The 11,920-nt window shown below is 35.9% G+C and overlaps 1 protein-coding gene across 1 annotated transcript; it reads right to left on the bottom strand.

Annotated features, from left to right (window-relative positions):
* Window positions 1-5,112: 5,112 nt before the first annotated feature.
* LOC121413519 (putative protein TPRXL) lies at window positions 5,113-9,969 on the bottom strand. The gene is made up of 2 exons (XM_041606352.1): window positions 9,484-9,969; window positions 5,113-5,254 (listed from the first exon to the last, which is right to left on the bottom strand). The coding sequence occupies exons 1-2, from the start codon at window positions 9,959-9,961 to the stop codon at window positions 5,172-5,174; spliced, it is 561 nt and encodes a 186-aa protein (XP_041462286.1). The 5' UTR covers window positions 9,962-9,969; the 3' UTR covers window positions 5,113-5,171.
* Window positions 9,970-11,920: the final 1,951 nt, after the last annotated feature.

Here is an 11,920-nt window from a genome sequence, read left to right as displayed (position 1 = left end):
AAAAGAACCAAAATGAATTAGAGGAAAAGGGAGAAGTATAATGCTATTTGTTCTTCATAAGGCCCCATGTCACAATGGAAATTGACAGAAGTTGCCTTAAATTGACAAAATTGACAAAGATTGCGCAACATTATGCAAAGTTGACATGCAAGTTTAGGCAACTTTGCATTTGCTTGGGCAACTTTGCGCCATTTCCGGCAATTTTGCGCCCATTTCTGGCAATTTTCCGCAACTTCCGGCAATTTTGCGCAACCTTGCGCCATTTCCGGCAATTTTGCGCCCATTTCTGGCAATTTTCCGCAACTTCCGGCAATTTTGTGCCCATTTCTGACAATTTTCCGCAACTTCCGGCAATTTTGCGCAACTTTGCGCCATGTCCAGCAATTTTACGCAACTTCGCGCCATTTTCCGGCATTTTTGTGCAATTTTGCGCCATTTCGGGCAATTTTGCGCAACTTTGCACCATTTCAGGCAATTTTGTACAACTTTGCGCCATTTCCAGCAATTTTGTGCAACTTAGCACATTTTCAGGAAACTTTGGAAAAGTTTGCACAACTTAAGGGAACTTTGCACAACTTAATGTAATTTAGAGAAACTTGGTGCATCTATGAGAAAGTTTTTGAAACTCTGTGCAATATCAAACATTTTTTAGCAATTTTTAGCACCTGCACACAATAAAATGCCACTTTGAGCAGGTTTTCAAAATATATATATTGACTTTTGGTGCCTGCTCTCTTTCATTCGTCTCAAAATCTTATCTTGGCATATGATTTCAAATATCAGGACTTTATAATAATACTATTGCATCTTTCCTGTGGTCATGCACTTCTGCCAAACAATCACATAGTTGAACATCATCTTTGAAACTCTGTATTCATACATGTACTTCAGTCACAGAGTATGAGGACACCAAGAATGGTGCAATGTCAGATGTGCATGTATATAAAAGATTTCTTTAAATTTTTTTTATTAATTTTTTAATCCTCTAGCCCTCTATAATATTTTGTTCATATCTAAAGGGATCATGGAGAAAATATTAACATTCATGTGGTTCCAAAATCTCCATATATGCAATACGGTAAAGTGGGGGATGATGCTGTGGAACGGATCACCCACCTTTTAAATTCTTTGGGAGATAATTACAATGAACTCTAGCATTAACTAATTAAATATACTATCGCAAATCTAACGATGACATGCAATGCCAGGAGTATTTTATGTGGTACTAGTGAACAAAATAAAAAGACCTGCTTGCAAAAATATTTTGTAATGGAAGAAACAATTTATTATACTTAAAAATGTGATACATGTGATATGACTGCTGGATTTTGTTTACTACCCTTCCTCTAACTGTATTGAACAGTTCGTCGGCATTGTCTCTTAATGACATAAACCAGTTTTGGCAAAATTGATCATGAAGTATAGTGGGGGGGGGGGGGGGGGGTCAGGAAAAAGCATTCATCATAGTGAGATATAACTTCCATAATTACACACATTAAGAAGACTTTTGTGGCACTGAAAATGGAGAATTAAATATTGCTGACTTAGAAGGAACTTTTGTCCTGTGGCCATTTTCACCATTAACACTTGTGTAATAAAACACTCGCCATGAGTCCCTTAAACTATGTGCTTCCTTTAACTTAATCATGGTTAAGAGATTCCCTTAAGGGTACAGGATGCTTTCTTTGTAGCTGCGCTACAAAAGATAATTTTCATGGTTTAGAATAGGAGATTAATGACAAATAAACCCTGAATGCTTTTCTTGGTCATGGAATACAAGTCGTACATTTTGTACACTTTAAATAATTTCTTAATGTATTGTGGTTTTTCAGTTATGTGTCATTTTATGAAGATGGTCCATTTCAACTCTTTTTACATCATAACTGAAGAACCACAAGACCCACAAAATTGTAACTGGATATTTGGATTCAGCATCACACCTGATTTAAAATCTTTACAAATTTCACTATAGCCGATTAGGACTCGCAAGTTACGACGAACGACCAAATCTCCTATGTCAAAAGGTCCTGTAGCCTTAAGTTTACCTCAAATTTAATTTTTTTCCATTGTCTTAAGTTATAATAAGCATATTTAGAGCTGGATTTTGTTGTAAACCCAACTAAAATTATTTGAGTTACTGTTGTAATGGTATGGCCAATTTAGTGCAGCTGAAAATAACAAAATACAAAGGGATTTGAACACTGTAACTGGCTATATCTCAAAATCAACACATCTGACAAATTACTGAATTCATTTGATCACATCACCTATTAATGCCTTTATAACCTAAATAAATAGTACAAATGAGTTATTACTGTAAACAGGTACAGGCATGTGACAAATATTGAAACACTTTTGCATTATATCCTAAATTTTCCAGTAGGGATTAACGCACAAAATCTAGTTTAGATCATTAAATCCCCACTCATGTACTTTAGGGTAGGGAAAAAAAAAAAAAAAAAAAAAAAAACATTCCAAAGCTTGTATGTCCCACAGAATTCAAAACTGGCAATGAACTAGTTGTGAATGACCCTAAAGGTCGAATATTGATTCATATGTAGAGTACAAATGCCACTTTTAGGTGCTTTTGGACATAATTTTTTATTATATATATATATACAGTGCATCCCAAAAAGAACTATACACTTTTGAAATGGCTACCAAATAAAGGTAATAAGATTCTTGGGTAAAATGTTTATATTTATATAAAGCTCATATCCTTAACTATCATTATGACACCAAAAATTCTGAAAAAAACGCATGCTTCAGTGAGTAATGCCCACTTTTGTAAAGGACACAAAAATTACCCTGCGCAGGAATTCACTATTCATTTTGCACGTGGTTATGAAACGCCATGAAGGAGTCAAAATTAATGATGGAATAAATCAGCAAACAGAGTCAAAAATAAACCAAGAGTTAAAAAAACAATCAATATTATGCAAAAATGTAATATTTTACTGTTTTGTTTTCATATCATTGATTTTTGCCTGTACTTCAATTTATTTTTGTCTTTGTTGGCCGATTGATTCCATCATTAATTTTGACTTATCATGGCGTTCCATAACCAGGTGCAAAATGAATAGTGAATTCCTGCGCAGGGTAATTTTTGTGTCCTATACAAAAGTGGGCATTACTCACTGAAGCATGCGTTATTTTTGGAATTTTTTGTATCATATTGATAGTTGAGGATATGAGCTTTATATATTTATAAATTTTTTCCCCAATAATCATATATATTCCTATTTGGTAGCTATTTAAAAAGTGTATAGTTCTTTTTGGGACGCACTGTATATATATATATACACCTAATACATAAGATTATTGTTCACTGGTCATATTTACTATCAATCTCACAAACTTGTCACAGGGAAAAAGTTACTAAGCTGAAATGATAGTGCCCTTTTTCTCTGCCCTAAGTCAAATGATAGAACAATTTTTCCCTGTGCATGTTACCATGGCACACGACACTTATGCTTGAAGGGACAGTTGACACTAGAGATGAGTTCATGACACATCAGTCTATCATCACCAACTTTGCATTGACACGTTGAATGGCGGACTAGAAATTCCATACAGCCAAAGATTTATAAACATTTAACAATTAAATTTGAAGTGGGTATGTGCAGGAATACATTTCAGTAAGTTAAGTTTCATTTACTCATTCCAGAAAAATACAGCAATAAATTTCCTAAATAAAATAAATACTAAATCGTTGTGCGATGAAACACCTGTATATTGCAATCCTTTAATTAGCACTATAATCTGTCGCAACAAGGCTTGGCAGTGATGTCAGTGTGTGCTTTGTTGCACACAGCTACAAATTACAAGCGTTCACACAATGCACTTGTGCATAATTATATGCGTGTGTTTAAGGATATCGCCTAGATTCACGCAAATATAACTGTCTTTTATTCCAGATTGGGTGGTTTGCTTCCGTTTGTACGTGATCAAATCCTTAGCAGGTTCAATCAATGTATTCAAATTGAGCACCCAAAGCAGATAAGGTGACACTTGTATGTATTGAAGGTTAAAGATTGTTTTGCTTGCCTGTGTGCTTAGAAAGAAACATTGGGTGCTTCTCCAAACAATGGTCCCACAAACTCTTAAGCAAGTTTGCTTCATCACGTGCATGTTAGCATTTGTAAACTATTCATGGAAGTAGTAGATAAAATGGCGAGACCCTTTCCTCTGTAACAGTTGTCCCACTTTTATGAATAGCCTGTTGGCAAATCTAAGATCCTTGGTCATACACATCCACATTGTGAGTCACTTCATTGTGCTGCCACTCAATCATTAAATCTGATAAGTTATAAATGGAGTTTTTAAAGACCCATCTCTTGGCTTTCTTGCTAATTAACAGAATGGTGTTTACTGTGAAATACACTAAATGTGTCCATTCTCAACATCATCAAAATTCACACTGATGTTGAATATGCTGATGTCAATTCTTCTTTCCTGAAATCAGTAAGAGTAGCACTTCAAGTTCAAAGGAAGGAAGGGAGGGATAGATTTCATGCTCTAATGCTTGCACAGTGACGTCAGTCCATTCAAATTATGTGAACATGACATCACTATGCTTGCTGCACTAAAGCATGAATAATGATAACATGGTGAGGGTAGACACTTTTTGTGTCTGAGTAGATCACATGGTGAGGGTAGACACTGATTTTGGGTGTTTAATAACTACATTTGTTTGATTTTATGTCTATGATTAATACCATTCTCTTGTTTGCTGTTTTCTTTTCAATGATCGAGGGATGAGTGTTTAATAGTTACATTTATAAAATATAAAGTTCAATTTTATGAGTTACACAGCTCTCTGTTAAATGTCCAATTTCAATTGTGACTTTCATTCATTGTTATCTTCTGCTTCACCTTCATTATGTTCTTCACTTGCTTCACCTTCATTATGTTCTTCACTTGCTTCACCTTCATTATGTTCTTCACTTGCTTCGCCTTCATTATGTTCTTCACTTGCTTCGCCTTCATTATGTTCTTCACTTGCTTCGCCTTCATTATGTTCTTCACCTCCTTCGCCTTCATTATGTTCTTCACCTCCTTCGCCTTCATTATGTTCTCCTGGCGTGCCTTTTTCATTCTGCCCTGTTTGTACCTCTCTCTCTCCACCTTCCATATCTTCCACTCCGTCTTCATCAGTAAAATTGTAAATGTCATTCTGATCCTGCAGGTTGCCAGTTACTACTGCAGGCAACTCTGTATATACTGACCTGCATGCTGTATCTGGGCTGCGTATCTGCAATGTGGTAGAAAAATAGATGCGATATTAAAACAGAGTACATTAAAATAAAAGTTTGCCATTGTGACATTTACCTTGCTTCTCCCCATTCCAGAAAAATAACAACAAAAACATTTATACCATAAATAGGCCTACATGACACATGTCTCTCCCCCAATAATTCAATTAGCAGTTATTGGGAATAAAATTTGACATTTCAAACGTCATCAATTTCTAGGTGTTTTTGCACACTGGAACCAGCTGCAAGACTTGGAACGAGACATAATTTCAATTATGTTTGTTGTTGTTGTTGGTTTTATTTTCCAATGTTATAAAAATAATGATAAAAATCCGGCCAACCCTATTGGACAACGCTGGATCCGCCCCTGTATAATACTCGGGATGCTTACAATATAATTACTGTTATCAGTGGTAGATATGAACACACCTAACTTATTCTGGGGTCTCCTCCCCCTGACCCGTCCCCACCACTGTGCTTCTTGTGCTTCAGAAATTTTGAAAATGAATAAAACCATAATGTCCATAGGAGAAATCTATAAGAGTATAAGACTGGGCCTCCAAATACACATGAGCAAATAGAACATTGATTCTTGCCAAACGAAATAAGCTAGTGCGGGCATGGTAGCAGTTAACTCATTCGGTACAAAGTGACCACATCTTGTGATTTGGCCCACTGACAGCCTTACATTAGAAGAAAGAGTAAATACCACACAAATGCCCATTTTTATTGTTGCATCAGTACCCTTCGTTCACGGAAAAGGAAAAAAATAACTAAAATCCTAAAGTTGGCAACGTGATAGAAATATCCGAATTGCTCTTTTCCCACGCAAATTGGGGAAAAAAAATAAACTTTTAAAGACATTCCTGAAACCTCAACTTAAAAAGGAAAAAAAATGCAGCAAAGCTAAGCAACTAATCAATTGTCACGAATGAGAGTATTCAATGTAAATGATAAAGGTTTGTTCTCTTATCGTATCCCATGAAATCCGTTTTGTTTGCCTGCGCTCTTAAAAGCCACTAGAACGTAAAGACATGGGTGGCGTAAAGACATTTTATGGCTTTTTTGCCGAGAACCAGCTCTAAATTTACGCATGTACACGAAAAGGAAATAAAAAAATGTATATACCACACTAAATAGAACTGGGTCATTTTTTAATCATGCCCCTTTTGGATGTATTGAGTACATTCCTTCAGCGCCTTCATCCCGGGGGGTTACATATATCTGATAATCATCAAGCATTTTGAAAAGGATGATTATACCTTTGATAACTATGTCTTGCACCAGTCTTCGCACTCATTCAAGATGCCATTTTAAGATCAGCGTTCATAGCTCCACTCAAACAGCATCCCAAATCTTAAGATAGAAGACGATATTTATGATAACAAGACGTTTAATGGCTTTTTTTGCAGAGGACCAGCTCTCAATTTACCCAAGTACACAAAAAGGAAACCAAACAGTGTATTATACCACGCTAAATAGAACTGGGTCATTTTTTAATCATGTCCCTTTTGGATGTATTGAGTACATTCCTTCAGCCCAGGTCAATTTCCTGTATGTCACCGCGAAAGGAATGTATGATAGAAATTAACAGCTGTACTCTCTCAATTAAATATTCTATCAGGAATTGATAATTATCTTCAGATTTGGATTCTTGTCAGATTTGGATTCTTGTACACGAAAATGAAACCAAACAGTGTGTATATACCATGCTAAATAGAACTGGGTCATATTTTTAATCATGCCCCTTTTGGCTGTATCGAGTACATGTATATTCCTTCAGCCAAGGTCAATATCATGTAAGTCTGTTACCGCGAAAGGAATGTATGTTAGAAATTAACACCTGTACTCTCTCAATATAATACTCTATCAGACTATCAGGAATTGTTAATTTCTCAGATTTTGATTTTTTTAAATTTCTAATGTCCCTTTGACCAGAGTGAAATTGTATACGCTACTTTCAAAATCTGAGCTTAGGGCAAGGAACAGAGAATTGTGCGGGATTAAGGATTATGAAGCATGAAATTTCACACAGCTTTTCATAAGGGAAGGTTACATATATCTGATAATCATCAAGCGTTTTGAAAAGGATGATTATACCTTTGATAACTATGTCTTGCACCAGTCTTCGCACTCATTCAAGATGCCATTTTAAGATCAGCGTTCATAGCTCCACTCAAACAGCATTTTAAATTTTAAGATAGAAGACGATATTTATGATAACAAGACGTTTAATGACTTTTTTTGCAGAGGACCAGATCTCAATTTACCCAAGTACACAAAAAGGAAACCAAACAGTGTATTATACCACACTAAATAGAACTGGGTCATTTTTTAATCATGTCCCTTTTGGATGTATTGAGTACATTCCTTCAGCCCAGGTCAATTTCCTGTATGTCACCGCGAAAGAAATGTATGATAGAAATTAACAGCTGTACTCTCTCAATTAAATATTCTATCAGGAATTGATAATTATCTTCAGATTTGGATTCTTGTCAGATTTGGATTCTTGTACACGAGAATGAAACCAAACAGTGTGTATATACCATGCTAAATAGAACTGGGTCATTTTTAATCATGCCCCTTTTGGCTGTATCGAGTATATTCCTTCAGCCAAGGTCAATATCCTGTAAGTCTGTTACCGCGAAAGGAATGTATGTTAGAAATTAACACCTGTACTCTCTCAATATAATACTCTATCAGACTATCAGGAATTGTTAATTTCTCAGATTTTGATTTTTTTTAATTTCTAATGTCCCTTTGACCAGAGTGAAATTGTATACGCTATTTTCAAAATCTGAGCTTAGGGCAAGGAACAGAGAATTCTGCGGGATTAAGGATTATGAAGCATGAAATTTCACACAGCTTTTCATAAGGGAAGGTTACTATCTGATAATCATCAAGCGTTTTGAAAAGGATGATTATACCTTTGATAACTATGTCTTGCACCAGTCTTCGCACTCATTCAAGATGCCATTTTAAGATCAGCGTTCATAGCTCCACTCAAACAGCATCCCAAATCTTAAGATAGAAGACGATATTTATGATAACAAGACGTTTAATGGCTTTTTTTGCAGAGGACCAGCTCTCAATTTACCCAAGTACACAAAAAGGAAACCAAACAGTGTATTATACCATGCTAAATAGAACTGGGTCATTTTTAATCATGCCCCTTTTGGCTGTATTTGAGTACATTCCTTCAGTCAAGGTCAATTTCCTGTAAGTATGTTACCGCGATTGGAATGTATACATGCCTGTACTCTCTCAATTTAATACTCAATCAGGAATCATTAATTTTTCAAATTTGGATTCTTAAAAAAAAAAACGTCCTTTTGACCCGAGTGAAATTGCATACTTCACTTCTCTAACTTCAAAATCTGAGCTTATAGGCAAAGAACAGAACATAATGGGGGACAGCATTTTAGCAATTAATAAGTCTAATAATTGTTTTTTAAAAATCATATTTTCTGACCAAACTAAAGGATTAAGAATCATGGAATTACACACCGCTTTCTATATTGGAAGATTACATGTAACTGATGAACATCAAGTATTTTGAAAGGGATGATAATACATGTACCTTTTATCTTCTTGCATACATCTTCGCACTCATTCAAAATCCCATTTTAAGATTTAAGCGTTTATATACATGTAACTACACTATTACAGTGTCCCAAATTCAAAGAAAAAAAATGATAACAGGATGTTCGCTGTCACATGATTTTGATATCAAGGCATCAAGAACATCTTTCAAATTCTAACCTGGTCTACTGTAAGACCAACTACAGTAGATAATCACCAGCCCAATAGAATACTGTAGGCCTACAAATGCAATAGGCTAAAGCCTAATTCATCTCAAGATAGCCGGTATTGCATCAGTTTGCTCTAGTTTTGCAGTATTGCTGTAAAATAGGCTACTACATTTATAGAAATATTCAACATCCCAGACCAATTAAATTTATCCCCTTATACATGTACTTGCCTTAAGCAATCAATGTTGTTTATTTCACATCAAGTACCAATCAATTTAAACTTCCACCCCCCTCTCCATGCTCTATAACATTTAGGCGTCTTTTGATTAGAGTAAACTGTTTATATAACAGTCTGTACTCATTCCACTTTGTGAAAAGACAGTCATTTAGCACTTTCCTTGGAATACTTCTTCTTAAAAGTGCAACTGTTGAAGATGATGACATTGATGATGATGATAGCAGTGCTGATGACTTACATGTAGATGTATTTGACAATGATGGTAGCAGTGCTGATGACTTTGACGTATTTGACGACGATGCTGGCAGTGCTGATGACTTAGATGTATTTGACGATGATGGTAGCAGCGCTGATGACTTCAACGTATTTGACGACGATGGTAGCAGTGCTGATGAATTCGACGTATTTGATGATGGCAGCAGTGCTGATGAATTTGACATATTTGATGATGGTAGCAGTGCTGATGATGACTTTGACGATGATGGTAGCAGTGCTGATGATGACTTTGACTTTGGCGGCGTACAGAATAAAGGGGTGTGTTTTTCAGTCATTTTGGTTTGGATGCAATGGCTGTTATCTTCATTAGCTGGGCTATCAATTTTCATGTGACTCATTTGGGTATCATCCAAATCATTCCCAGCTAATTTTGTTTCTCTCATTGCTGATCTTCTTCTTTTCAAATATGCCCTTCTTGCTTCTTTTCTGTGCTTACCCATGAAGTTGTAAATGGCAGGCTATTCAATATGACATCTGGAGATGAAGTAACTAAAGCTGTTTTCTCCTTCTCTCAGTTCCATCATCTGTAACAGAAACATTTCTGAAACAGAACATTCACAATTAATAAACTAATTGATGAATGTTCAATTTTCATTAGTTGTTAGACTAGGGTTCCCAAACTTCCCGCTAGCCTTCAACGGCTCCTCTAATCTGTTGCACAACTGTAAAACCCAGTCAGGATATTTGTGTCCCTTAATGCCCCAGAGACATTATGTGTCAGGATGAAACACTGACAATTTCAGGTAGTGTAGGCATGTAAAACTAATTAGCCCCTTTTCAGCCAATGTTCAAAATGAGCAGTTTGAATGAAGTATATACATTATACAATTCACAACATAATTACGACAATTTGATATTCTGGAATATTCAGCCAACTATTCGTATAAAACAAGTGGAATGCCCCTGGCGGAATGGCATAATTATCAACTGAATCAATTCCAAATTTTGATTTGCTTATAAGTTTGAACACAGCTAATTTTTCTTTGAAAATCATGTAAAAGATAGATTGAGTTTTCTTATTGTTCTAATAATAATAATATTTGATATTTGAATAGCGCACATACCGGTATCCATCATTATGATGCTCAAGGCGCTACAATATTACCCCAGCTAAGCTAGGCGTTATAAGCGCTCACAGCATTGAAGGAATTCATTCCTACACCCATTTACACCTGGGTGGAGAGTTGCAAACGTAGATTCATGTTTTGCCAATGGACATTACTTAGTGCTGCGGTGGGATTTGAACCCTGAACCTCGTGGTTCATAGTCCGGGGAGGTGGGATTGATCCACAACACCTAGATATATTCTCTGTAGAGGTTTTTCTCTGTAAGCAAGTACACCCCAACAAAAAGTGGAATTGTATGAACAAAGAGAACTTAAACAAGCATACATGTTGATTATTTCATCAAAATCGTACGTGAAAGGAGAAAGTTTAGAAAATTTCATATATTTTCACAAATCTGTCGTGCACAACATGGGTGATAGGCAAATGGTCGAGACAGCCGATGATATCACACACTCACCATTTCTTTTGTTTGTTATTATATAAAATATAGAATATATCAATTTTAGCACTTTTGACAATAAGGAAGGTTTTTATTGATGTTGCAAAAATTGATTTTCCAAATGTTCAGGGAGGTATCAAACCTAATTGTTTAAAGTTTTATGAGAAAAGAAATATGATATTCCATATTTCATACAATAAACTACAAAAGAGATAGTGACGTCATCGGACCCCCTCAATTCTAAACTGACCAGAATGTGGACATATAGGTCTAAGTGTTTTGTGGAATTAAGCAAGACTTTAAACTGTCATAACTTTATCATTTTACATCCTATTTGATGTAATTTTCAGCATTGTCCTTTACATAAAACAGGCCCTTCACCGAGCAGCTCACAGATTCGATCGAAATTTGATGAACTTCACCAAATTCGCGCATGCGCCCAACAGTGCACGTTCAATCAGCCAATTGAGACTTGTACCTGCGCTGTTGGGCGCATGCGCGAATTTGGCGAAGTTCATCAAATTTCGATCGAATCTGTTTTCTTTGCGCACGCGCCCTTGTCTCTCTCTCAATCGGTAATCTGCCATTTTGTAGGCCCTATAGAATTTTGAAAGATGGAGTGGTACCTATACCGCGACAGAACTTATCGGGTTTTTTTAGGTTCGAGCCTTTGACCCGATGTCTGGATGCTGTCCTTAGTAAGACCATCATCCATATAATACATGTAAGTGCTTAATTTATGTTTCCACCTTTTACTTGACTCGTAGTCGTATTGACAGTACAGGCTCACGGCCAATATTGGAGATAATCTCCAATGTGGGAGATTATCTCCAATATCAGAGACTTTTGTAAAAAATTTGGGTATCCAATTTCAGAGACAGTCTCCAGTTTTG

The sequence above is a fragment of the Lytechinus variegatus genome, chromosome 4, assembly GCF_018143015.1.
Source record: "Lytechinus variegatus isolate NC3 chromosome 4, Lvar_3.0, whole genome shotgun sequence".
Taxonomy (NCBI): domain Eukaryota; kingdom Metazoa; phylum Echinodermata; class Echinoidea; order Temnopleuroida; family Toxopneustidae; genus Lytechinus; species Lytechinus variegatus.
The sequence above is the reverse complement of the archived record's forward strand: the minus strand, read 5'-3'. Positions and strand labels throughout refer to the sequence as shown.

Bases quoted from the DNA above. Each gene is read 5' to 3' on its own strand.
- LOC121413519 (XM_041606352.1), bottom strand. From the start codon at position 9,961: ATGGGTAAGCACAGAAAAGAAGCAAGAAGGGCATATTTGAAAAGAAGA. The intron at 5,255-9,483 runs GTAAGTCATCAG...ACCACATTGCAG, and splicing joins ATTGTCAAATACATCTACAT to ATACGCAGCCCAGATACAGC.